The sequence below is a fragment of the Hemiscyllium ocellatum genome, chromosome 12, assembly GCF_020745735.1.
Source record: "Hemiscyllium ocellatum isolate sHemOce1 chromosome 12, sHemOce1.pat.X.cur, whole genome shotgun sequence".
Taxonomy (NCBI): domain Eukaryota; kingdom Metazoa; phylum Chordata; class Chondrichthyes; order Orectolobiformes; family Hemiscylliidae; genus Hemiscyllium; species Hemiscyllium ocellatum.
The window spans coordinates 27,468,837-27,496,070 of record NC_083412.1 but is presented as its reverse complement, the minus strand read 5'-3'; the positions used below and the strand labels follow the sequence as shown (position 1 = coordinate 27,496,070).

The window sequence follows — 27,234 nt, the reverse complement described above, 5'->3', positions numbered from 1 at the left end:
CTCAAGTCAGCATACCATTGTTTTGTGCTTTTCCATTCAAGTGTTTTCTCTAACAAGTATTCAAAGTGCGCTCCCTGTCTGCTGCCATTGAGGATAAGGGCCTTTGTGTTGTGAGCTAGGGGCCTAGGATTGAGGCGTGTGGGGTAAAGAGTACCTTTCTCCAAGTTTAGACCACACCAACCCTTGCGATAGGAGTACTTGACCACCTTGCTTCTGTGCTCACTCTAGCTCCTGTATTCGAAGCAAAATTCATGTGGCATAAGGTCTTTTTCCATATAAAATTGTTTATTACACTTGAACCACGACATCGATTTTGTTAATGACAAAATTAAATGGGATCAACACATTCATAGTTTAAAAATACAGCCTCCTCATCCAGCCCCACTTGTTTTCCTCTTTCTGTTTGTTGCTCTTCCCACCAGGTTTGTTTTATACTTGAGCACTTCAATGTCATTTTTTAATGTCAAGACTTGTTTAATATCCTTGGAAGTAATGTCTTAGTTTTTTTTAAATCCTTTCCTCTGGGTGGTAGAGGGATGCTATCCTGTGGGTGCTGTTACCCACTCCCAGTATCTGGCACAGTAGTCAGGACAAGTGCAAATAGAGTCGTAGAGATGTACAGTACAGCACAGGAACAGACCCTTCGGTCCAACTCGTCCACACTAGCCAGATATCCCAACCTATTTTCCAGCACCCGGCCCATATCCCTCCAAACCTTCCTATTCCTATACCCATCCAGATGCCTTTTAAATGCTGCAATTGTACTAGCCTCCACCACTTCCTCTGGCCACTCATTCCATACACGTACCACCCTCTGTGTGAAAAGGTTGCCTCTCAGGTCTCTTGTATATCTTTTCCCCTCTCACCCTAAACCTACGCCTCTTGTTTGAGACTCCCCCACCCCAGGGAAAAGACTTTATCTATTTATCCTTTTATAAACCTCTATAAGGTCACTCCTCAGCCTCCAGTACTCCAGGGAAAACAGCCCCAGCTTATTCAGACTCTCCCTGTAGCTCAAATCGTCTAACCCTGGCAACATCCTTGTAAGTCTTTTCTGAGCCCTTTCAAGTTTCACAACATCCTTCTGATAGGAAGGAGACCAGAATTACACACAATATTCCAACAGTGGCATAACCAATGTCCTGTACAGCTGCAAAATGACCTCCCAACTCCTATACTCAATGCTTTGACCAATAAAGGAAAGTGTAACAAATGCCTCCTTCACTATCCTATCAACTGCAACTATTTTCAAGGAGCTATGAACCTGCACTCCAAGGTCTCTTTGTTTAGCAACATTCCCCAGGACCTTACCATTAAGTGTATAAGTCCTGCTAAGATTTACTTTCCCAAAATACAGCATCTTGCATTTATCTAAATTTAAAGTCCATCTGTCACTCCTCAGCCCATTGGTCTATCTGATCAAGATCCCATTGTACTCAGTATATATCTTTTCCCCTCTCACCCTAAATCTATGCCCACCTCTATAAGGTCAATCCTCAGCCTCCGACGCTCCCGGGAAAATAGCCCTAACCTATTCCGCCTCTCCCTATAGCTCAAATCCTCCAACCCTGACAACATCCTTGTAAATCGTTTCTGAACCCTTTCAAGTTTCATAACCTCTCTCGATAAGAAGGAGACCAGAATTGCATGCAATATTCCAACAGTGGCCTAACCAATGTCCTGTACAGCTGCAACATAACCTCCCAACTCCTGTGCAATGAAGGAAAAAGGCACAGAATCTTCACTGTGGGACTCTGCATTGGGAGGCTTTTTTTGTGGATAGAAACTGAAGCTGTATTGGTGTCGCGATTAGGGGTGAGCTGATGTCCTGAATCCAGCAAGCAAAGCGATTGGATATAATATGGGCAAAGTGACAATGACTGCTCTTTCTCTACTAACCCCATCACCATTACGGGATCCTTGAAGTCATCTTGTAGATTCCCATTTGACGGTTTTTAAAAAACTCATTAATTGAATGAGAGTGTCATTGGCTCAGAGGGCACTTAAGAGCTAACTACATTGCTGTGGATCTGGAGTCACATACCAGCCAGGTAAGGCATGGCTGTTTCCTTCCCTGAAGGGTATGAGTGAACCTTCTGGGTTTTTTTACAACAAACTTCATGGTCATCTTTAGACTCTTAATTCCATTTTTTAAAAAATTCCAATCCCATCATTTGGCATTTGAACCCAGATCCCCAGAACATTACTTGGGTTAACAGGTCACCGATTAACACCACTAGGCCAATGCCTCCTCTTCAGTGCTGTCTCTTTGAGTTCAGAGCTACCCCACCTTGTGCCTGGGTGATGGAGGTACCTGGTGTTTGCAAGTCCTTGCAGTTGGTCCTGAATCTGAAAGAAGGAAAACTATTCAGGAGCAGCTAATTTTGACTAGTAGGTGTAGGTGAAATGCTTCTGCAGGGTGAGGAGTCAAGAACCAGGGAAACAATTTAAAAATGTTAAAATGCCACTTTAGAGATGAGAATTGTTTTGCGCTCAGTTATGCATCTTTGGAATTCTGTCAGAGTTAGCTGATGAGGCTGAGTCTTTCAATTTGTTTCATAGAATCCCAACAGTGTGGAAACAGGCCATGAAGTCCAACAAGTCTACACTGACCCTCCAAAGAGTAATCCACCCAGACCCATTCCCCTACCCTATTACTCCACATTTCCCCTGACTAATACACTTAACCTCCACATCCCTGAACACCCATGGACAACACAGCATGGCCAATTCACCTAACCTGTTACAGAGGTGGAGAGATTTCTGATTACCAGTGATATACAAGATTATAGAGATGGGTTGGGTAAACACCATTGAAGTGTCCAATCAACCATGATCATATTGAATGGTCTATTCTGTTTTCCATATTCTTATGTTAATGGATTGAGGAAATATTTGCCACACGTTTTAAACATTCTCATGATTATAATTGCAAACTAATCCAAATCTTGTTATAGGTTCCGTTGCAAAGGACCTCTTTACAAAATCCAAGCTTCCCATCCGAGAGCTCTCTCATATATGGTAAGTTTGATGTTTTGTTTTCCTTTTCTGCCTGATGCATTGGTAAAGAATACAACAAAACGTCATGATGCAAAGATACCCAAATCAGTGCTTTTTGTTATGGTGGGCTGAATCTGACAAATTTCTAATCTCGCTCCTCCGTCATGAAACTTGAGTCCTTTTAAGGGAAAGAAATTGTGGCCCAGAATTTGCTGGGAAAAATAACAACAAATGACAGTGTTTGTAGTGATTAATCTACTTAAAGAATTCTCTGTCAGTTGTGAATTGCCATACATGCTCCATATATGGGAGCTCACTGGGAACCTTTCAGTAACTTCAAAAAATTACTGCATCTGTACCATAAATGTCACTGAGGGCTGGTGTTTCATGTTGTAAACACTCTGCTAATGATGCCGTTTATACTACTGATGTGAAACTGCATTTGGATGCTGTGGAGCCTAACTACATAGTTAGTAGATTGTCACAAGAAGATTTTTTAAAAAGTATTAAACGTCCAAACTTTTCAATGTTTTCATTCTGTATCTTGATCACCCTCTTGCTTAATGCAATCTTTCTTTCACTCACTGTACTTCACTTTCAATGTTCAGTTTGATTCTAATTCACCCTATTTCCTTCTCAGTCAAATGGTTCATGTCTTTTTCAATCGGTATGTTAAGGAGATAGACTGCTAGTCTTGCCATTCATCAGGATCCCACAGAGAGTACTTTTTTTTTATCCCTACCATTAAGGAAGAACATCAGTTCATTCCGTATCTGCAGCAAACTAGCTTCCAAGTGCCTCATTTAAAAGATTAATCACAATATGCAAGAAGCTTTGTCAAAATGTATTCTGATACACTGCAATCCACCAGTTCTTGCAGCAGCTTTGATTTTGATTTATTCATAATAAAATCAAAGCATAATAAAAACATGGTGATTTCATTTTTTGCTCTCCTGATATGACCACATTGCAACCAATTTTATGGAAGTCAATCTAGAGTTGAGGTCCAATCTGAGACATTTGTTGGTCTGATTTGTCAGTGGGACACATCAGTCTGCAGAGTCAGAGTGGATGAACAACTCGTACATAATTTGAATTTGTATTTATACTTGTGTTGATGCTGCCAGCAAGGTAAAAGAAAATCATTGAAACGATATTATTCGGATAGTCAGCATGGTACAAGTTCCTCATTGTGCCAATCTACCTGTGGTCTTGGCTTTGTTTCAGGCTGTTGTTGCATTTGGACCTCCTAAACAATCTGAGTAAATACCAAGAGTAACTTCAATCGTGGCAAATGTATTGTGGGGTAACTTTCTGCCTAGAAGCTGCAGGTCATTGTGTCATAGGGATGTACAGCATAGAAATAAACCCTTTGGTTCAACTCGTCCATGCCAACCAGATATCCTAACTTAATCTAGACCCATTCGCCAGCACTTGGCCCACATCCCTCTAACCCTTCCTATTCCTATTCCCAACCAAATGCCTTTTAAATGTTGTAATTGTACCAGCCTCCGCCACTTCTGCTGGCAGCTCATTCCATACACGCACCACCCTCTGCATGAAAACATTCCCCCGTAGGTCCCTTTTATATCTTTCCCCTTTCACCCTAAACCTATGCCCTCTAGTTTTGGACTCCCCCCACCGCAGCGAAAAGGCCTTGTCTATTTACCCTATGCTCTTCACGATTTTATAAATCTCTATAAGGTCACCCTTCAGCCTCCGACACTGCAGGGAAAAAGCCCCAGCCTATTCAGGCTCTGCTGGGCTACTGCACAATCAGGAAAATGTGCATTGCACAAAGCCTGAGATCTGCTAGTGATATGACATTGCAGATTAGTTTTGGAAAACTGATCCTAATTATGCCCAGGTTCACTCTGAAACCCTCCAGACCTATTTTTGGGAATATTATTGGTGTGACTCAAGCTTTGGTAATTTCTGTCTTCAAAGTCTCCTTTAGTTTTTAAATTTGTGTCTGAGAGATTTGGTCGAAATTTTTCCACATGCTGTTTCTCTTTTGCTGTATGTTTTTAGTCACCATCCCCCCCCCCCCCCGCCTTACCTCACAGAAATTGGACTGTACATCTTAGTTTGTTTGTAATGTTGCTAGAGTTTGCCCATGTCAATTTGTGTTCATCTTCTCTATCAGCTATCATTGTGTTGCCCAATTGATTGATGACCAGCAGATGGAAATATTCAATCTTGATGCACAGAAGTAGCAATAACGACAATTATATTTTATCTCTGTCATTGCTCAGTTGCAACGTTTTATGGATAATGGGGGCAACTTCAGTTTGTTGATTTCCTTGATGGCTGATGCAGTGCCTACTAATGGGCATCTAATTCCACCTATTATCTTTTCAATGATCAATGCTATCTCTAATCAATGACGACACCAAATAAGCTTCCTGAAAAGCTCAATGACCCTGATTCATGTTAAAGTCACCATTGTCGCAATAGTCCTGTGGTCCAGTAAGTCATTAGAGGGGGGGGGCGGGCACGTTTATGACTGGCAATGGTTTAACTGGGTCAACATGCCACGGGTAAGGGGAGAGTTTGGGAAGTAAGAGTCCTTCATGGTAAGCTCAGCCAGTGTAGAAATTAAACCAACCCCATTGGCATCAGAAACCAGCCAACTGAGCCAACCGACTCCCTTGTATAATTAGTTTCAGATAGCTTCAGGTATATGCCTGTCTGCTACTAAACAGCAGCATTGTCCACGATGTAGAATCAATAATGCCCTGAAGCTGAAGATTCCTACCATTTTTAAACTAAGTGATCCATGTTTTGATGGTGTCGAGGCAAGCTTGGTGACCAAGCAATGAGCTGTTTGATAAATGGGGGATTTTGTTACCTTCTGTTCTGTGCCCAAGGTTTCCTCCAGTCATAAAAGCAAATCCCATGGATGAATAGCTGTGTAAATTCAGTGTGTAAGGAAAGAAATCACTTCTGTTTCTGTAGAAACATTTGCATTCCCAACAAGTCTCAAAGTTCTTTACTAATGATATTTATAAAGTCTGGTCAGTGTTGTAATGTATAAAATACATTTGTCAATTTGCAATCTACAATGGTTGTCATGGCCAGGTAATCTACAGCACAGAGTCATAGAGATGTACAGCATGGAAATAGACCCTTTGGTCCAACCCGTCCATGCCGACCAGATATCCCAACCCAATCTAGCCTCACTTGCCAGCACCTGGCCCACATCCCTCCAAACCCTTCCTATTCATATACCCATCCAGATGCCTTTTAAATGTTGCAATTGTACCAGGCTCCACCACTTCCTCTGACAGTTCATTCCATACACATACCACCCTCTGTGTGAAAAAGTTGCCCTTTAGGTCTCTTTTATATCTTTCACCTCTCACCCTAAACCTATGCCCTCAAGATCTGGACTCCCCGATCCCAGGGAAAAGACTTTGTCTAATTTTCCTATCCATGCCCCTCATAATTTTGTAAACTTCTATAAGGTCACCCCATAGCCTCTGACGCTCCAGGGAAAACAGCCCCAGCCTGTTCAAGCCTCTCCCTATAGCTCAAATCCTCCAACCCTGTCAACATACTTGTAAGTTTTTACTGAATCTTTTCGAGTTTCACAAAATTTTTCCAATAGGAAGGAGACCAGAATTGCACACAATATTCCAACAGTGGCCTAACCAATGTCCTGTACAGCCACAACGTGACCTCCCAACTCCTGTACTCAATACTCTGACCAATAAAGGAAAGCATACCTCCTTCACTATCCTATCTACCTGCGACAGGAGTTATGAACCTGTACTCCAAGGTCTCTTTGTTCAGCAACACTCCCTAGGACCTTGCCATTAAGTGTACAAGTCCTTCTAAGACTTGCTTCCCAAAATGCAGCACCTCACATTTATCTGAATTAAACTCCATGTGCCACTTCTCGGTCCATTGGCCCATCTGGTCCAGATTCTGTTGTAATCTGAGGTAACCTTCTTCACTGTCCACTACACCTCCAAGTTTGGTGTCATCTGCAAACTTACGAACTGTACCTCTTATGCTTGCATCCAATGGCTATACCTACAGCCATACTAGTCTGAAAACGCACGATCTCATCTGACCTCAGAAGCTAAGCAGACTCAGGCCTGGTTAGTACTTGGATGGGAGACCACCTGGGAATACCAGGTGCAGTAGGCTTTGGGCGTGGCACGGTGGCTCAGTGGTTAGCATTGCAGCCTCATAGCACTAGGGTCCCAGGTTCAATTCCAGCCTTGGGTGACTGTCTGTGTGGAGTGTGCACATTCTCCCCGTGTCTGTGTGGGTTTCCTCCGGGTGCTCCCACAGTCCAAAGATGTGCAGGTCAGGTGAACTGGCCATGCTAAGTTGTCCATAGTGTTAATCAGAGGGAAATGGGTCTGGGTGGGTTACTCTTTGGAGGGTCGGTGTGGACTGGTTGGGCCGAAGGGCCTGTTTCCACACTGTAGGGAATCTAATCTAATCATTTATATAAATGATGAAAAGTAGAGGACCCAACTGTGTGGCACTCCACTGGTCACAGGCCTCCATCTGAAAAACAACCCTCCACCATCACCACCCTCTGTCTGCTTCTTTTGAGCCAGTTCTGTATCCAAATGGCTAGTTCTCCCTGTATTCCGTGAGATCTAACCTTGCTAACCAGTCTCCCATGGGGAACCTTGTTGAATGCCTTACTGAAGTCCATATAGATCACATCTACCATTCTGCCCTCATCAATTCTCTTCGTAATTTCTTCAAAAACCTCAATCAAGTTTGTGAGACATGATTTCCCATGCACAAAGCCATGTTGACTATCCCTAATCAGTCCTTGCCTTTCCAAATACATGTAAATCCTGTCCCTCAAGATTCCCTCCAACAACTTGCCCACCACTGATGTCAAGCTATAGTTTCCTGGCTTGTCCTTACCACCCTTCTTAAGCAGTGGCACCAAGTTAGCCAATCTCCAGTCTTCTGGCACCTCACCTGTGACTATCAATGATACAAATATCTCAGCAAGAGGCCCAGCAATCACTTCTCTAGCTTCCCACAGAGTTCTCAGGTACACCTGATCAGGTCCTGGGGATTTATCCAACTTTATGCATTTCAAGACATCCAACACTTCCCCCTCTGTAATATGGACATTTTTCAAGGTGTTGGGAATTTATGGGGCACTCCATTGATCTGTTTAATTACTACTGTGCAATTTTGTTACATTGAATAAGACAGACAGGATATCTGTTTCACATTTCACATTAAGTGTCACATCTGACAGCACAGCACTCCACCAGTACTGCACTGCAATGTTAGCTTAGATATTCTGCTTACATAGCTGGAATGAGGCTCTCTCACACAGTTGTCTGAGTCTCTGGTGGCAGTGTTACCTAAAGACTCATACAACACATTTTTATAGCTTGTAGTTTCAGAACAAAGTGCTTTTATCACTAATTGATTATAACAATATCTCGGAGGGTACCGTATGCTTGATTGATGTCACTGCCATGAGAATCATTGCCAATCCATTCCTCCATCTCACCGCCACATGCAGTCTCCCAATACTTCACTTTTCCATGCTCATGCCTGTATCCACCCCATGCTCCCATATACTCTTCATGCTAAACCATGTCTCCATCCATCACCCTCACTCTCTTATACCTACCATGACAGCTCACCTAATATACACTACAGGCAGAGTCTTAGACCCACACGGAGGTGAAATAAAGTAAAATTCTATTAAATTAAATTCTAGGTTTGTGTTGCAAACTTCACTGTATTTTAAAAAAATCATTTAAAAATACATTACTTTAGCTACATAATAAAATGTATGAAGCTTTCAAATGTACAACCTGTTTTTAACAACAAACATTGGAATTCATTCATAATCCCACTTCAAAGGGTCTATAACCATTTGAAGATGCCAATCAAACAATAAAATGGCTGGCATCCTACTGTGATCATGAATGTTGTAAAATAGGTCATGCAGCAACAATCCTGAAATAGATGCTTTTGGGCTTAAGTCAACAGACAAATGTAATAGCACATCATGGTTTGTTTTTAAGCACTCCAAACAGTTTCTTTTTCCAAATATTTAAAAGAAGGGAGTTTTAAAGCCTTGGCTGTTATCTTGGACAGTTACTTTTGACAGTTCCTCTCAACAATCCTGGCAGATTTTTTTTTTTGAAAGGTTTGCTGATTGTTCCAATTAGCTTGATAGTTGATGTATTTTGGCACTTTTTGCACACCCAACGTCTGCTTCTAACCTTTCCAAAGAGCATCTTGCCTCTCCAAGGAAATACCCTAACTATGCAAACATATGCACAAGGACCAGACTTGCTCTTACCAGGTCCACTCTACACATGTTGGGCTTCACACTCCCTGAAAACCAAAATCTATCAGGAGCACAGGCAGCTGATTTAAATGGCCACCTGCTTTTGGGTACTGCATGTGTGTGAATCCTGACACAACACCATAATGCCCCTCTGAAAATAACAACTGCAGTGCTTTGTTTTGGAGCTCGCTGTTTCTCAATTTTCACCACAATAGAAAAGCTCTCCATCATTGTGAAATTCCAGAACCAATTTAATAAGTTGGTTTAAAGTCCGATCACTTAAAAGCAAAAACAAAGAAAACAGAACTTAGAGTAAAATATCTAAAATAAGATTAGATATGAATCATCATCTGTTCTAGTCATTTTACATAGTTTCTACACGTTTTCTTGCATTTAAGTTAAATTTACTCTTTTGAATGGAGCGTGATTTTGAAAATTGAGTTTGTCTTGAACATTTCCGAGTGTGAGTTACAACAATTATCAAGAAGGTCTATGAGGCTTGTCAGTAAAATTGAGGTGATTTGAGATTTAGAAACCCAAGGGCAGCCCAAATGCAAAATTGACCAAGAGATAGAGAAATGTGTTTTGTTAAACTGTTGTTTACCAAGCAAGAAACAAGTGCCGAAATAGCAAAACCCAAGGATCAATTTCAGATGTTTCAATGTAACACGTGGAATGCATCGCCTCTGATGATGGATCCAGATTTACTAGCAGCTTTTAAAAGGAAATTGTAAGAATACTTGCAGATGATTTTTTAAAAAGCAGGGATTTGCAGGAAAGGGAGTGGAGTGAGACTAACCTGAAAGCGCAGATTTGATGGGTGAATGGCCTACTGTACTAGCCCAAAATACTGTGATAAACATATTGGATCACAGTAGAACTGAAATAAAAGAACATTGAGGGAACTTTTTATTTTAATTTTTTCTTCAATTGTACAGCAAAACCTGTTCCAGATTTTATTAATGATAGTAGTATGCTGAAATAATTGCAATGGTTCTGTATTGAACCTTGTAGGATTGAAAGCTGTCTTTTCTTTGGTATAGAAATAAAGGTTTCCTTGTTTACCTTATTCTTCTAGATACCATCCATTTTCTGTTGGAGATGAGCCAATGTCCATTGTATTCCTGTTTAATCTGGGAGACTATCCTACTTGGCTGACTCTTAAATCTTAATTCATACATATTCCTGTTCAACATCTCCCCACGATTTCTGACTATGAGTGAATTAGAGTTTCAGGGGAGAAATGTTTTAAATTTCCTTTTATCTGGAACGGGTCCTGTAAAATGCACATTATGTTCCATAAAAAACCATATTGAATTTTTAAGGAACAAAATTTGAGAGAATTGAGAGGAAAATAAATTTTTGTTTGAGTTTAATGTTGAAATCCTACTCATGTCCTCTGAGGATTTGCATGTTGCTGATATGAGTGAAGGCTTTGGATGTTAACAGCCCTTATCCCTGTAGGGAGCTCTCTGATGTGGATTGTGATGGAGCATTGACATTGTTCGAGTTCTGTGCTGCCTTTCACCTTGTCGTAGCTAGGAAGAATGGTTATTCCTTGCCGGCCATGCTTCCAGAGACACTGATGCCTGAATATCTACAGAGGAGTGAAGGTAAGCAGAATCTCAGCGATGATCCCATACTCCCAGAACGATGTTACACTTGAAGGATATTTCTAGGTCCCCAACACTGCAGCCCTGATGTTTCAACTAGCTTGTGCCAAATTGGGCACTTCTTAATAATGTAAGAGGATGGAATAAATTAAAACTTTGAAAATAGTACAAAATTGAGCACAAGGGCCTAGCACTGGGCTGTGCGCATCCAATTTTCTCCTTCCTTGAAAGAATTGACTTGTTGCTGGCATACAAATCTGTCGATACAGTCAGTCTTGTTATTTCTTGAAGGCAGTATAATTTGTGAAGCTTGATAGTGGGAACTGTTGGGTGACAGAGTTATAATGGGATGAACTTTACCACAGTATCTGCTAATTCTAAGCAATAAAATGGAGTGGTGATTGTTTCAAGTGAAATTTTGTATTTTCCACATTTCATAATACAATGGGGAAGGTCAATATATTTCTCAACTTTTGTGATCCAAGAAAATCCATTCAAACCATTTGCAGGAGCCTTCTTGTCAATGTAAAATTAATTGCCAAAACTCTGAACATCACTATAGAGACAACAGGGCTGTGTGTAATAATCATTTATTCCCATTAGAGTTCCTGGAGTTGTGAGGCAGTAGCAAGGAGGAACTGTGGCCTTTTAGTGCTTCCAGATGGGAAAGAAAGCCAGGATTCGCACTCTTGAGTTCTGCCCTTCACTGGATTCAGTATGTGCGTTTTGGGTGGCTGGGATGTTAATGCCATACCAATCAACACTTAGAAATATAGTCACTTTGCTGAGTTCCTTGACAACTATTGAACGATTGTACAATCTTGGTCCTTGAGGAAAACTGAGGGAAGTGCAGCAATTGTTTTCCACCTTAACAAATATCCCTTACCCACCTTCCCTCCTGACACATACTCACCCTCACGCTTATGCACACTCTCTCTAACTCACAAATGATAAACTCACTCCATGCACATCTGTTTTCTTAAAAGAGCAGATGAAAACATCAATTATGGTTTTCTTTCTTCTCTACCTTTTATTTCTCTTTTTTTTCCTTCTTTCTACATTTGTGTTTTTGTTTTCACTTGTCCCCTCACAATTCCCATTTCAATATTTTTTCCTTTGTTTCCATCCCTCTTTTATATTTCATTCATGGTCTGTCACCCATCAGTTCCCAGTATCAAGTACAAATTATACTGCCTTGAAGAAATAACAAGACTGACTGTATCGACAGATTTTTATGCAAGTACTAAATCAATTCATTCAAGGAAGGAGAAAATTGGATGCACACAGCCCAGTGCACATAAAGGCACAGTCTAAAAATCCTGTTTGTTTCTCATTAACTGATCTTGTTGGTTGTGGTGTTATCTAGCCAGCCTAAAGCAGCTGGACATAAAGAAAAATCTTGCTAGGTGTGAGCTCATAATTACACTCTGACTCTTAGAGAAAGGGAGCTGGAAATATGAAGAGAGTAAGAGTCTCTAGTTAGCAGAAATGGAGCAAATGGGAGCAGGTGTGGGCCTTTAGCCCTTTCCACCTGCTTCATCTTTGGATGCAATCATGGCTGATCATCGAACTCTGCACCCTGTTCCTGCTTTCACCCCATACTCTTTGATCCCATCATATGTAAGAACTATATCTAACTCCTTTGAAAACATTTTGATCTCAGTCACATTCTGTGATAGTGGATTTCACAGGCACACTCCTCTCTGGGTGATGAAACTTCTCCTCACCTTAGTTTGATGTGGTCTGTCTTGTATCCTTACACAGTGATTCCTGGTTGCGGAGACCCCAGTGATCAGGAACATCCTTGACTAGCCGTTTTAGAATTTTGATTCTATAAGAACCCCATAACGCTCCCATTCTTCTAAACTCCAGTGAATGTAGTCCCAACTGATCCAGACTTCTTTCAGATGTCAGTCCTACCATCCCTGCAATCAGAGAGGTAAATCATTTGTTGCACTCACTCCATAGCCAGAGCACCTTTCTTCAGGTATGAAGACTAAAACTGCACACGACACTCCAGATGTGGTCTCCACTAAGGCCCTGTACTGTTGCAGCAAGACATCCCTGCTCCGGTACTCCAATCCACTTACTATGCGGGCCAATGTACCATTTGCCTTCATCACCACCTTGCATGCTTTCAACAACTCATGTACATGGGCACCCAGATCTCATTGCACACCCCCTTTTCCCAATCTACTGCCATTCAATTAATTTGAAAGGGAAAGTGGAGTTGGCGTGAGAGTCATCCTCTAGGATGTTTCCTCTTCTGAGGAAGGCTACAATTAGAAGACACTGTTTAAAAATCCCTTTTATGATAATGATGAATTTTTTTCTGTCAAGAGGGTCATTAGTATGTGAAATTCCTTTTCTCCAGAAAGCATTGGAATGGGATAATTGAATTTATTCAAAGCAGAGCTCGATTTCTTTTTATTGATGAGGGAGTCCAGCAATAAAGAAAATTGGAAGTTGAGGCCACAACATATACATTTTTCTGTAATCTGTAAATGCTGGCCTGCTGACAATACCCGTGTCCCATGATAAATAAAAAAAAATCCAAGGTTCCAAATGCAGTGCAAGCTATTTCAATACCTTCATGAGGTAAAAAGAACAACTGAAATATTTGTTTGACACAGTTAATCTTTTTAAACCATTAATGTTAGGAAACAGGACACATTTTACACCTTCTCATGCGCTGTATGAGAGTTGGTCTGATGCCTAACGCCAGGAAATCAATATGCCACCCCAGCAATTTTTAAAACAAAAGTGATCACATTGGCCTGAAGTTGTACTGTAAGGTGGGCGAGGCAACTTTTGTAGAATTCAGACAGCAGACTGATTGCAATCTCACTTCAACCTTCTACTTCAACATCAGTGAGTAATTTAAAATTAGTTTCTATAAATGGGGAACTGCAAAAACATCTATAATTTTTATTGTGTGTTCTGAAATTTGATTTTGCAACTTGGTGACCAGAAGTACATTTTTAATCACTTGAGTGTGCAGCCATGATGCCGTAACCTAACTTAGAAAAGCAAAATTTCTGTTGCAGCGTTTCCACAGTTGACGCATGAAGTTGTACTATTGGGTTCCCATGGTAACTCGGCTGTTGAGTCTCTAGCAGGGCAACAGCAATGGATGAACTGGAATCACAGTGAGGTGAGACAGGAGCAATGATTAACATGTCATGTCAGTCAATTCATAGACAGTTGTCATTGTAATAATATGAAAATATTCTCAATAACTTTGGTAGGAGAAGAAAGTGTGCAAATTTGCTTCAGTTGTTTGAGTTCTAACTCTTAATTATCATGCTGGACACCTAACTGCTCATTGTCACCACTCCTTTCTAACCCTTTAGAAATGTGCTGTACAAGAATGATGAGTCGAGGGGAATCTGGATGGGATTTAGTTTAATGGGATGTTTTTAAAAGTTCCTGCAGTTTACCAGTGTCCTGAATGATCTTGTGATTATGGCCCTGTGTTTTAGGCTAGATGATCACTGCAGACAATCTCTAGCATCTACCTTGTCAAACCCCTTCAGAATCTTGTATGTTTCAGTGGAATCACACCTTATTCACTTGAACTCCAGAGAATATTTTCCCCATTCACTAGAACTGCACATCACAGGACAATCTTCTCACTCCAGCTACTGTTTTGGCGAACCTTCGAAGAACCACCTTCAATGAGCATATATCCTTCTTTAAATATGAAGACCAAAGTTATACACAGTATTCCAGATATAGTCTCGCCAAAGTCCTGCATAATTGTAGCAAGTCGTCTTTATTCTTGTCATCCAGTCATCCTGTAATAAAGACCAACATGCTTTATGCGTTTCTAATTGCTCATTTGAACCTACATGTTGATTTTCTGTGTTCCTTGTACGAGGACAAGCAAATGTCTCTGAACGTCGATCTTCAGGTTTTTCCCTTTTATTTTAAAAAAAAACCAATCTGCTTATGCATAGGACCAAAGTGATTAACCTTATATTCTACATGCCACCTTACTGCACACTTGCTTAACCTGTTTATATTCCTAGAAGGAAAATGTCTCCTTCCTTTCATCTCATCTGGGCTGCTTGACTGGATTAAACTAAGCTATATGTGGCCTTTAACCTGAAACTTTATGGAAATAGTGGTTTAAATCATCTGTAACAGTTGCCCCTGCTTTTGAAGTTGGCTTTTGTAATCTTAAAACCATGCATGGAGTCAGCTTATGCTTCAATAGAGGACTCGGGAATTGAAATAAATGAGTCTGCATTATGAGAGTGTACGAAGGAATGTCAAAAGAAAAGAACGCTCGAGCAACAGACAGTGTTTTGCTTCATTTTACTTGAATTCCAACTAACTTCATAGCAACTAACTTCGCTTTGAATCAACTGGAGTCCATTTTTTAAAAAAAATGTAATTGACAATTACGTCAAATCTTTCTCTAGACCAAATGCTCCTATTTACCTGTAGTTTCCTCATTAACATTATAGTCAGAATCTGGAATGAACCAACTTCTGCGTAATTAGCCTTTTTCCCTGAAGGCTTGCAGAGCAAGACTGCAAGCTACTAGTAGTGAACAATAGCCAGAACTGTTGTGCGCAGTGAAATAGCGATTCAAAATGAAACGAAGTTCCAAACAAACCTTGTTGCTGCCAATTTATGAAATATTTATTCTGATAAAAAATAATTGAAGTGACAGTGCTTAATTTATTTTTTTAAAAAACATTTTAGTTGACACACTAAGGAATGAACATTTATTACCTACTGTGGTGTATCAGGATTTGGATTGATATTACATATTTTGCATTTCTAATATTTTATATTCCCAGCAGGTGTATTCAGAAAATGTATGTTCTGTTCTTTATTTATAATAAAACATCTAGAATTAAGCTGAACGTTTCTCTGAAGACAAATATTTCCGCCTATAGAAATCGTCCTTCCATTCAGCCAAATTCATAGCTGCGTTCTGAGTTGTAATATGATGGTTTGTGCCACATTGATCTGTGTTAATTATTTCCTGGCCTGGGTATCTCTGCTACAGATGCTAAACAGAAAGAGAGAGGAATGTTCAGGATTCTCAGGCCTCTAGGTTTCTCTGGGCCTCCTAGCCAGCTGGGCTTTTCATTTCTGCTCTTCTCTTCAAATGGCCTTCCAGACGGTCAGCCTCCAGAAGTCTCACCATCAGACTGTCTTCCAACTGTCAGTATCACTGTTTGCCATCTTCATATTTTGTGGGTGTTCTTCTGTCAGAAGTATAAACACTCAAGGAGGTGTGAACCAATGGCCAGTCGCCATCTTTGGTGTGTAGCGACAGATCGTGAATGACAGATGTGTGAAGTTACCAAACAACCTTCAGCATCACGCTGTCAATACTGACAGATGGTGCTATCTTCCACTGGAAGTGATGGTCAGACTAAAGTCTTTATATGCACCAGGGAGTTGATACATTTGCTGTGGCAAGTGTTCTTCAGTATAGATTGCTAATGTGGCATTGTTCATGTGGAGCAACTCTCTGATGAGGACTTTGGATGACTTTGTCTTAAATCTCAGTTGCGCTAAGGCTGAACAGATTTCTGTCACTAATCATAAAGTTGGACACCCTCTGTGGAAAACCTTAAGACAAATGACAGCTGCAAAGAGAAAAATGTGCCAAAATATCGGTGTCTTAACTGACCTTGCCCATTATGACGCTATGGAAAGAAGCGATATGCATGAAGATATTCAATGTGATAGTTCTTTTTAAATCCAGTTCACAATGAACTTCCAGAAGTCTTCTCTAATCATATAAATAATAAAAGGAGTCGGGCCAATTAAAGGACCCAAAAGCGGATTCATGGTAGTAGGCAGGAGAATGATTGATTGAGGCACTGAATTAGCAATCTGCATTGTTTTTTACCGAGGAAGAAGATGCTTTCCAAGTTTTAGTGAAAGAAGAGCGAGTTGAGATATTGGATGAACTCAATATTAATAAAGAAGAGAGATCACTTAGTGTAGCAGTCACCAGGATTGAATCTAATGCAGGTGAAGATATTGAAGGAGGAATGGGTGGCACAATTCATAGTCATCCAAACCTCTTTAACACATGGATATTGCCGGAGAACTGGAGAATTGCAAATTCATGTTCAATTGAGAGTTTGGGGATGAATTTAGAATGGTGAGTTTAACATCATTGGTGATTAAACTTTCAGAAATGATTATCTGGGATAATATCGACATCCACTTGGACAAATGTGGATGAGTTAATATTAGCCAGCTTGGATTTCAACAGGAAAGTTATTTTTGTTTGAGTTTTTTGATGAGCTGACAAAGGGCTGGTGAGGGTCATGTACATGAACCAGCCAAGTGTTTGATAAAATGCCACACCATAGGCTTGTTAGCAAATTTGAAGCCCATGGAGAAAATGGACTATGGATACAAAGTTTTCTATGTGGCAGGAAACAGTATAGTAGTGGTAAATGTTTTTGTTTTGTTTTTGCTTCCCATCTGGAGGAATGCACAGACAAATTGGGAAGCAGCCTCAGTAGTTAGACCATCCTGCATTATGGATTTTCCTGGATTTTTGGACATCTAGGTCAGGTGGCATCAAGGATTGTTCAGATTTACTGACTCAGTTTGGGAGTTAGACTGACACACACATTCGAACAAAGCAGCAAAACCGATAACTAACAAAAAAAAAACTGAATTAATGTTTAGAGTTCTGTGACCTGAAATGTGGATTCCTGCTTTCTTACCACAGATGACACCACACCTGCTGAGTTTCTCCAGCAATTTCAGTTTTTGATTCCGATTTCCAGATCCGCAGTTCTTTAGTTTTTAAACAGGATAACTGGTTTCTCGCATCAGGAAGAACCAGCAGCTATCTACATTATTCTGGTATTTGAAAAATAAGTCAGTATTTTGTTCAAGTGAATATGTGAGAATTGAATCTTAGTTTCTGGACAGACGGATTTTGGATTCTTAGCCTCAAATCATTTTCACCATGGAGCAGAGTAAAAAATTCCTGCTGTTCTTGACATAGACATGGGTGTATAGGGCACAATGTCAAATTTGTGGATTGCACAGGATTCTGACACCTCCTGAATGGGGAGGATAGCAATCAATATGAAGATGACCTTGACAGGCTGGTGGTATCATTTAGCATATGACAGATAAAACTTAATGCAGGGAGGTGTGAAGTGATAGATATTGGTCGGAAGAATGACAAAGGCAAGATAAATAAATTATACAATACTAAAGGGAAGTTCAGGAACAGGGGACCTTGGAGTATATGTAGCCCAGATATGAAAAGAGGCAGATCAGATTGAGAAAGTGGTTAGCAAGGCACATTGAATCAAAAACATTATAAACCAAGGAAAATAGTCCAAAAAGCAAGGAGGTGATGATGAATTTATGAAGTGATGGATCAGCATCAACTATTGTGTCCAATTCTGAGCATGACATTTAAGGAAGGTTTTTGGGAGGCTGCAGAAAAGTTGGACAAGAATGGTTCGCAGAATGAGACATTCCCTTTACTCTGGAAAAATTGGTGGAAGTAGATGCTTGTGAAGAGATTTGATAGAAGTATTCAAAACCACATGGAGCCTGGAGAAGAGCAGATAGAGAGGAATTGTAGAATTGAAAACTATAGGACATCAATTTAAGATGATTAGCAAAACACAAGAGGCGTTAGGAGGAAATTTTTTTTTTAAATGCGGCGATTGGCTAGGGTCTGGAATGGACTGTCTGAGAATGTGACCGAGGCAGATTCAGTTGTGGCTTTCAGGTAAGATTGGATAATTATCAGAAGTTCAAACTCTTCTATTTACAAAAGGTTGGTACATGACATGAGCCGAGTTGAACTTTTGAGTTGGCATGGCCAGGGTAGGCTGTGATAATCTGGTAATTTTTGGGTTGGGGGATGTAACTAAAGGAAAGAGATCCCAAATGGGATGTGAAGGAGGAAAATAAGCATTTTGCACTACTAAGTTCTCTGCTTGGGAAATAACCTACAAAGCAAAGTATCCAAATAGTTCATTATCTGGAAGTTGAAGTTGCTCACAAATACCTTTCAGATATCCAGTGATTAGAATAATTCAGAACAATGTCTGTCTGAGTGGGCAGCACGGTGGCACAGTGGTTAGCATTGTTGCCTCACAGTGCCAGAGACCTGGGTTCAATTCCTGACTCCGGCAACTGTTTCTGTGGAGTTTGCGTGGGTTTCCTCCAGGTGCTCTGGTTTCCTCCCACAGTCCAAAAATGTGCAGGTTAAGTGAATTGGCCATGCTAAAATGCCTGTAGTGTTAGGTGAAGGGGTAAATGTAGGGGAATGGGTCCGGGTGGGTTGTTCTTCGGAGGGTCGGTGTGGACTTGTTGGGCCGAAGGGCCTGTTCCACACTGTAAATAATCTAATCTAATGTCCCTCAAAAAAAAATTCCAAGCTCAAAGACAATGTGTTTCAGGACTAGCTGCTTTATAGTCTTTATTGGCAATGTAGGAGAGAATGAGGACTGTGGATGCTGGAGAGCAGGGTCTAAAAAGATGGCATTGGAAAGGCACAGCAGGTCAGGCACCATCCAAAGAGCAGGAGAGCTAATATTTCAGGCATAAGCCGTTTATCAGGAATGTTATTCCCGAAACGTCAACTCTCCTGCTTTTTGGATGCTGCCTCACCAGCTGTGCTTTTCCAGCACCATCTTTTTCAACATTTATTGGCAACATAGCCAAAGGGAATGGCCAATTTCCACTGGTCCTGGTTTCGAGTCTGAATTATACACTACTGAGAAATTTAGTGGACAGATGTCTGTGGGTAAATACTTTGTTTCTCTTAATGTTTGCAAATTATTTATTCTTGCCATTTCCTGATGTTTACAATTTATTCTGAAATATGTTTTTGCAGCAATACAATTTATCATAATTAGTTATAATAGTTTCCCTCTAATTGTGAGTTACTTACCACTTTATGGTTCTGAAATTTCTTGAGAATTATTTGTGTAATAAATGGCTTTTGAAATGCAGCCACAATTACAGGTGCAAAAGAGAAATTTGGTTGCTAAATGGAATCCTGTGTGAATGTAGCCTTTTGAAGGATGGATCAATGGAGTTTAGAATGGGATGCCAAGAAAGAATAGGGAGGGCAAACAGTAGTGACAGAGCAAATGGTTAAAAATTATCCACCCTGACTGTTTTGATAACTTCCGAATTTCAGATTTCTTTAAAAAGACGTCAAGTAATGGTTAATATTTCTAAAAAAAAGAGATTTAATAATGCAGTGTTGTCAATGGAACCAAACATGAAGCTGATCAGACACCCTTGATTTTCAATATTCTCACCTATGTTTTCAAGCCCCTCTATTATCTCATTCCCCCGCTACTTGCATCAGTTCTACAGCCCTCCAAAATCCCTCTTTCCCCAATTCTGGAGTATCTCCAATTTTAATCGTCCTATTTTTGGCAACTATGTTTTCAGTTACCAAGGCCCTCAACTCATGAATTTCCTCCTTAGAACTCATTACCTCTCTCTCCTCTCTTAAACACTCCCTTTAAAACCTATCCTTTGACTAAGACCAGATTTTTGCAGAATTATGAAGTCAAACAATCAAAATCTTGCCAGCAGGCAGGGTATTGTTCACACAGGTGGGAAATCCAATTCAAAGAGGTCACCTTTGTACAATGGCTGTTCTGAGGGTGTTAACCTACAGTGAAAAAGTCACAAATGGATGCAAATGTAGTTACGAGGCAGATGAGCTGTGTTCAAGTGTCACGACCTGACGCGAAGAGAGCTGGGTTTTCTAACCACCTTGCATCAACACACACCAGCCTTTGGCCTCTAACACTGAGTCAACAGGTCTGACGTGATCCCATTCCCACCTTCCTGGAGAGAAAATTGAATCTAATGGGGCCCTCAAAGCAAGTCAAATTTTTGTATTGAGCTAACAAATTGCAAGTGAACTTCGCTCTAATCTTTCGTTCACCTATCCTCGTATCTCCTTGTGTGACTTTGTGTCAACTCTTTTGATTGTGCTTTTGTAAAAGTTGGGATACTTTAATACATTAAAGACTCAGTATAAATACAATTTATTGTTGAATAAAGGGAAAATGCTTGAACGTTAAATTTAATTTTTTTTTGTATAGATGAGAAAGCTACATCAGAAATACTAGTTTAAGAAGCCATGAGGAGTCTGAATAATGCAGCTGCAGATATATTATGAATTGGCTGAAAACCACATGAATAGGGTCCTTCAACTGCTGAAAGTGAGAAGTGATGAGACAGATTTATGATGAGAAAAGACAGTATATTGCAAGTACCTTGTTCCACAGTCACTAAGAAGTTTCATACTGTCCGAAAAATTCAAGCACAATTCGTCATGGCGAGTTTAAAAATACAGTGTGGATCAAACCAGCAAGAACCGTGCAATTCACCAGTAGTCATTGGAAAATACTTTATTGTTGACCTCCAGAATAAGAAAATTGGATAAGATTTCTCTGTTATGTTGCTTTTTTGCCTTTCATAGCTCTGGGAGATGTTATTGTCATGATTTTGCAGGGCTTAATGATGATGCAGTACAATGTGCAGCAAAGAGACTGCTTTTTGACAGCTACGCCTTCTTATACATAGGCATTTTATCGAAATGGCTCCTAAGTTGAGGAGCGAGGTCAGAAGAAATCTTACCCAGTTGAACAAGTGCTATGTTGCCAAGCTGATGCAAGTCACTTTTTTGAGAATGTCATTCTAAAATTAGGATATGAGATGTCAGAATGAGTGATTATGCAACACTGTGTGTTTGACTTTTCTGCCAGAGCTGGATAACTGGAGGCTTGTGGAGGCAGCATTGGTTAGCTTGTTATGGGTGAGATGCAGCGTCTGGATGTTAACCATGAATCTTCCACCTGCTTTTTATAGGGGTGCACTGTCTGGATCCCTCGGGCAGTTTGCAAAGTTCTAGTCAGATGATACTTCTACTTTCTACCTTTGCTTGGCGTAGGTACTGAAGAGAATGGACAAAAATCCGAATTGTGATGTAAATAAATCTTTTTTCCCTTTTTTTCTCCGTTTATGCTTTTTCATAATGACTTCAGAGTCTCACTAAGTGGTGACTACTTAATCTCCATGCAGTTGCATCTGGTTCTTCATCCAGCTCTCCTTATTTTTACACGTTTCTCTGCTCTCCTCCCTAAAGGAACTAGGCAGCACCAATTCCCAACCTGCAAGTTGGGCCAGGTACCTGGAACTGCATCTCTGCCCTTGTTTGCCCCAATCATTGTCCAGCCTCTGTCACTGCACACTTCATTGGTACCAGCCTCTTCAACCTTTATCCAAGGCAGTCAGCATGGGCAAACCATCAGCCTCACCATACTCTCATAGCTGCTCTCACACCACATCAGCCCTTCAACATTTTACTTTTTGAAGCAGAGATACCTAGGACTTGTATAAACTCATTGAATATGGAAACAGACCCTTTGGCCCAACAGTCTACCAGGATTTGTTTCCTTTTGTGCATCCCAAGCAGATTCATGAGATACATCTTGTGGCTCGTGCCTTGCTTTCTTAGCACTCATTCACTTTGTGTTAACTCTGATTATTACCAGCATCTCTGGCTTACTATGAATTTCAGGGCAGAGTGAGAGAGACAGGCAGCTTGTCATTAGATGAGCAGTGGGGGAAGAGTACTGAAGTCAACTGTCCGGACATGTTAATGTATGGCTTCATGTTGTGCCCACTTCATACATGCAGTTTATGCAAACAGAGACTGCTTGTTTCAAGCAAATGACCATGCTTGAAAGGGGACCAGCAATCAGTGGGGAGGACTATGGTAAGTTAAGGGTTTTGTGATGCTTTGTCAAGGGTCTTGGCTAATTCCAGCCCAGGCAGTGCTTGATTCTATCAGAGTGAGGGCATCCCTGTCCTTGCAGTTGAGGGATTGGACCAACCAGTCCAGGGACTATGGTTAAAGCAGTCAGTGAGTTGTGAAGACATCGATCTGGAATTAGGTCTACATTTTCTGCAGTGAGAGAAAGGGAGGGGTGGAGTGTCATTGAAATAGATAGAAGAGCAGTTAATAATGATGTAAGAGTGGGAGGGGTAGAGAGGTATCTCCAGTTGAGTGACGAGGCAGCACTGGGTGCAGGAAATGTTAACAGTTTTGAGGGAGTTGAGGTGGGTGAGAGTTGAGTGGTAATAATAGCTGTAGCTTATGAGCATTGATGAGAGTTAGTGAGTGGTGGCCCTCGAGTGTGAGATAGCAGAGAGAAAATGGTAAACATCTATCCTTGTGGAACGCACAAGATCTTTGAACTAACTTCTGCTCCGCAGGACATTCCTTTCATCCTGGCAAACTGTACCAACCCAGGCCCCTATCTAGGTCCATGCTGGCTCTTTCTGTTGGTGTGGTCTACTGTGGCAGTCAGCTGGATTAAACCCACCCTTCCTCTCCATCACCCTGCCTACTAAGATCTCCAGGTCCCTGTCCATGAGGCTGGGAGTGAACTTTCTGGGTCGTGTCCTCAATGATAATGGCTATACACCACACTCCGAGTCAATTTCTGGCTTGTATCCTCGGAGGTACTGTGCATCTTAGCTTTGCAGATGGTGTGAACATCACAAGTGATGAGCATTTCCACTTCTCTGGCTACACGGGAAGTGTCCTGAAGAGCCAGGTTGCGTTATCAGTAAGGTGAAGAGTGGAAGACTGGGTAAGCAAAGGTACTCCAGACTATGGTAGAATAGATGCTATGTGTCTCCCTCTCAAAAATCATTCAACTGCAATTTAGAAAATTCAACCCTTTCTTATCTATGGGAAAACCTGTCCCCGAACCAGAAGTTAGTCAATGATAAATTGCAGTAGATGTAGCAGAATTCTGCAATTATCTTTCTTTTGTACTGAAAGGCCTTTTCCACCATTTAGGTAGTCATAGAGTCACAGAGATGTACAGCACATAAACAGACCCTTTGGTCTAATTCATCCAAGGCAATCAGATATCCCAACCTAATCTAGTCCCATTTGCCAGCATCCAACCCATTCCCTCCAAACCCTTCCTATTCCTATGCTCATCCAGATGCCTTTTAAATGTTGTAATTGTACCAGCCTCCACCACTTCCTCTGGCAGCTTATTTCATACACGCACCACTCTCTGCATGAAAAACTTGCCCCTTAGGTCCCTTTTTACATTTTTCCCCTCTCACCCTAAACCTATGCCCTCTCGTTTTGGACTCCACCACTCCAGGGAAACGACTTTGTCTATTTATCTTATCCATACCGTTCATGATTTTATAAATCTCTATAAGGTCACCCCTCAGCCTCCGATGCTTCAGGGAAAACAGTCCCAGCCTATTCAGCCTCTCCTTTATAGCTCAAATCTTCCAACCCTGGCAACATCCTTGTAAATCATTTCTGAACCCTTTGAAGTTTCTTACTTAGATTACTTAGTGTGGAAACAGGCCCTTCGGCCCAACAAGTTCACACTGACCCGTCGAAGCGCAACCCACCCAGACCCATTCCCCTACATTTACCCCTTCACCTAACACTACGGGCAATTTAGCACGGCCAATTCACCTAACCTGCACATTTTTGGACTGTGGAAGGAAACTAGAGGACCTGGAGGAAACCCACGCAGACACTGGGAGAATGTGCAACTCCACATAGGCAGTCGCCTGAGGCGGGAATTGAGCCCGGGTCTCTGGCGCTATGAGGCAGCAATGCTAACCACTGTGTCACAATATCTTTCCGATAGGAAAGAGCCCAGAATTGTACGTGATATTCCAAAAGTGGCCTAACCAACGTCCCATATAGCCGTAACATTACCTCCCAACTCTTACACTCAATGCTGTGACCAATAAAGGAAAGCACACCAAATGTCGTCTTCACTATCCTAGGGGGAAGGGAATTGTTAGGCTGACTATGCTGAATGGCTTGTTTAAGTTCTGATCAAAATGAATACAAGAAGATGGTGGCACTTTGATATCGAGAGCAAATTAATTAGCTTAATTTACTTTAGATATATGCAAACTAATGAATGTATCTATGAGTTTAATTTACTTTTGACATGTTCAACAGGCAAGTGTTACTGCCTTCTGGCCATGCAGGACTCCTGAGTGGCACTGAGCTCTGTCTCAGTTTGCATACACCAACCTTACAAGTTCCATCTTGATGATGAAACCATCCCCCAAACTGGAAAAAATCTCCAGCATTAAAACTGTTCTGAAACTGAGTACCTTTCCTAAGCATTCCCTTCTAAAGAAACACGTCCAATCGTCTTTGTGTTTCAGCACAATACTCTGTTCCTGAGCCAAGCTCAACACAATTACCTTCTATCAAGGCAGGCTGTTTATACACTCTGCTGGTTTATCATGGTTTTCCCCTTCAATTTCCAATTGCTATGTCCAACTTACCCTTAATACTCTGGTGTGGAGATAGCATTTTTAAGCATAACACTGTAGGAAGTCAAGAAAGCTTCGAGAAGGCATTAGCAGGTCAGTGGATGAGGACAAAGGTTTTCCTGTTAATTCATTGGTGGCCTTTTGAATTCTTTGTCCCACCTTTGCATTTCAGAGTACAAGAAAATTAAGAGATGGGCAACTTATCCACACAGTTCACATCCTCTTACATTAGGTCTAAATCCTTGCTACACCGATTCCATAATAGCGAGCCTATATTTGGGAGTTCTTTTGAGGCCTTCAGTTAAAATAACTGAGCAAGTTCATTGAGGACAGTGCCACAAGGAGGTTGAACAGTTCATCTCGGCGCTCCCTCGTGCTCCCACAAGGAGGTCAAACAGTTCACCAACTTTACCAATACCTTCCATCCCGACCTCAAATTCACCTGGACTGTCTCAGACTCCTCCCTCCCCTTCCGAGACCTTTCCATTTCTATCTCGGGCGACCGACTCAACACAGACATTTACTATAAACCGACTGACTCCCACAGCTACCTGGACTACACCTCCTCCCACCCTGCCCCCTGTAAAAACTTCATCCCATATTCCCAATTCCTTCGTCTCTGCCGCATCTGCTCCCAGGAGGACCAGTTCCAATACCGTACAGCCCAGATGGCCTCCTTCTTCAAGGACCGCAGAATCCCCCCAGACGTGATCGACGATGCCCTCCACCGCATCTCCTCCACTTCCCGCTCCTCCGCCCTTGAGCCCCGCCCCTCCAACCGCCACCAAGACAGAACCCCACTGGTTCTCACCTATCACCCCACCAACCTCCGTATACAGCGTATCATCCGCCGTCGTGTCCGCCAACTCCAAACGGACCCCACCACCAGGGATATATTTCCCTCCCCTCCCCTATCAGCGTTCCGCAAAGACCACTCCCATCAGGACTCCCTCGTCAGGTCCACACCCCTCACCAACCCAACCTCCACTCCCGGCACCTTCCCCTGCATCCGCAGGAAATGCAAAACTTGCGTCCACACCTCCTCCCTTACCTCTCTCCAAGGCCCCAAGGGATCCTTCCATATCCGCCACAAATTCACCTGCACCTCCACACACATCATCTATTGCATCCGCTGCACCCGATGTGGCCTCCTCTATATTGGGGAGACGTCTACTTGCGGAACGCTTCAGGGAACACCTCTGGGACACCCGGACCAACCAACCCAACCATCCCGTGGCTCAACACTTGAACTCTCCCTCCCACTCCACCGAAGACATGCAGGTCCTTGGACTCCTCCATCGCCAGAACATAACAACACGACGGTTGGAGGAAGAGCACCTCATCTTCCGCCTGGGAACCCTCCAACCACAAGGGATGAACTCCAATTTCTCCAGTTTCCTCATTTCCCCTCCCCCCACCTTGTCTCAGTCGATTTCTTCAAACTCAGCACTGCCCTCCTAACCTGCAATCTTCTTCCTGACCTCTCCGCCCCCACCCCACTCCGGCCTATCACCCTCACCTTGACCTCCTTCCACCTATCACATCTCCATCGCCCCTCCCCCAAGTCCCTCCTCCCTACCTTTTATCTTAGCCTGCTGGACACATTTTCCTCATTCCTGATGAAGGGCTTTTGCCCGAAACATCGAATTTCCTGTTCCTTGGATGCTGCCTGACCTGCTGCGCTTTAACCAGCAACACATTTTCAGCTGTGATCTCCAGCATCTGCAGACCTCACTTTTTACATCCAGTAGTGTGGCCTTGCTTTTGTGAATAAAATGGCCAGTTGGCCATCGGTCGTGTCAGTGCCAACACTTCACCGAATTAAGTAATTGAATCTCAACTCTTGAATAGAGAACAAGGATCTGAAGTTGATAGATGACAACAAAATTGCACAAATATCAACTGGAGCAAGCCTGAAGCTATGAACAGCAACCCTGGACATGCCTCGTGATAGAGATCATGTGTGGTTTAGTTTGGGAAACCGAAGGG

General features: G+C 41.8%; 1 protein-coding gene and 1 non-coding gene across 6 annotated transcripts in view; both read left to right on the top strand.

Annotated features, from left to right (window-relative positions):
- reps2 (RALBP1 associated Eps domain containing 2) overlaps positions 1-27,234 on the top strand; it is a 196,472-nt gene that overhangs the window by 108,236 nt on the left and 61,002 nt on the right. For all 5 annotated transcript variants that reach the window (XM_060832954.1, XM_060832955.1, XM_060832953.1 and 2 more), the window contains 3 exons: positions 2,958-3,021; positions 10,763-10,911; positions 13,959-14,065. In XM_060832954.1, coding sequence (XP_060688937.1) covers positions 2,958-3,021; positions 10,763-10,911; positions 13,959-14,065 — 320 coding nt within the window. The remainder of the gene's footprint in view (positions 1-2,957; positions 3,022-10,762; positions 10,912-13,958; positions 14,066-27,234) is intronic.
- Positions 7,037-7,155, top strand: LOC132821231 (5S ribosomal RNA). Its single transcript, XR_009645301.1, has one exon. It is a non-coding gene; the product is annotated as a 5S ribosomal RNA (ribosomal RNA).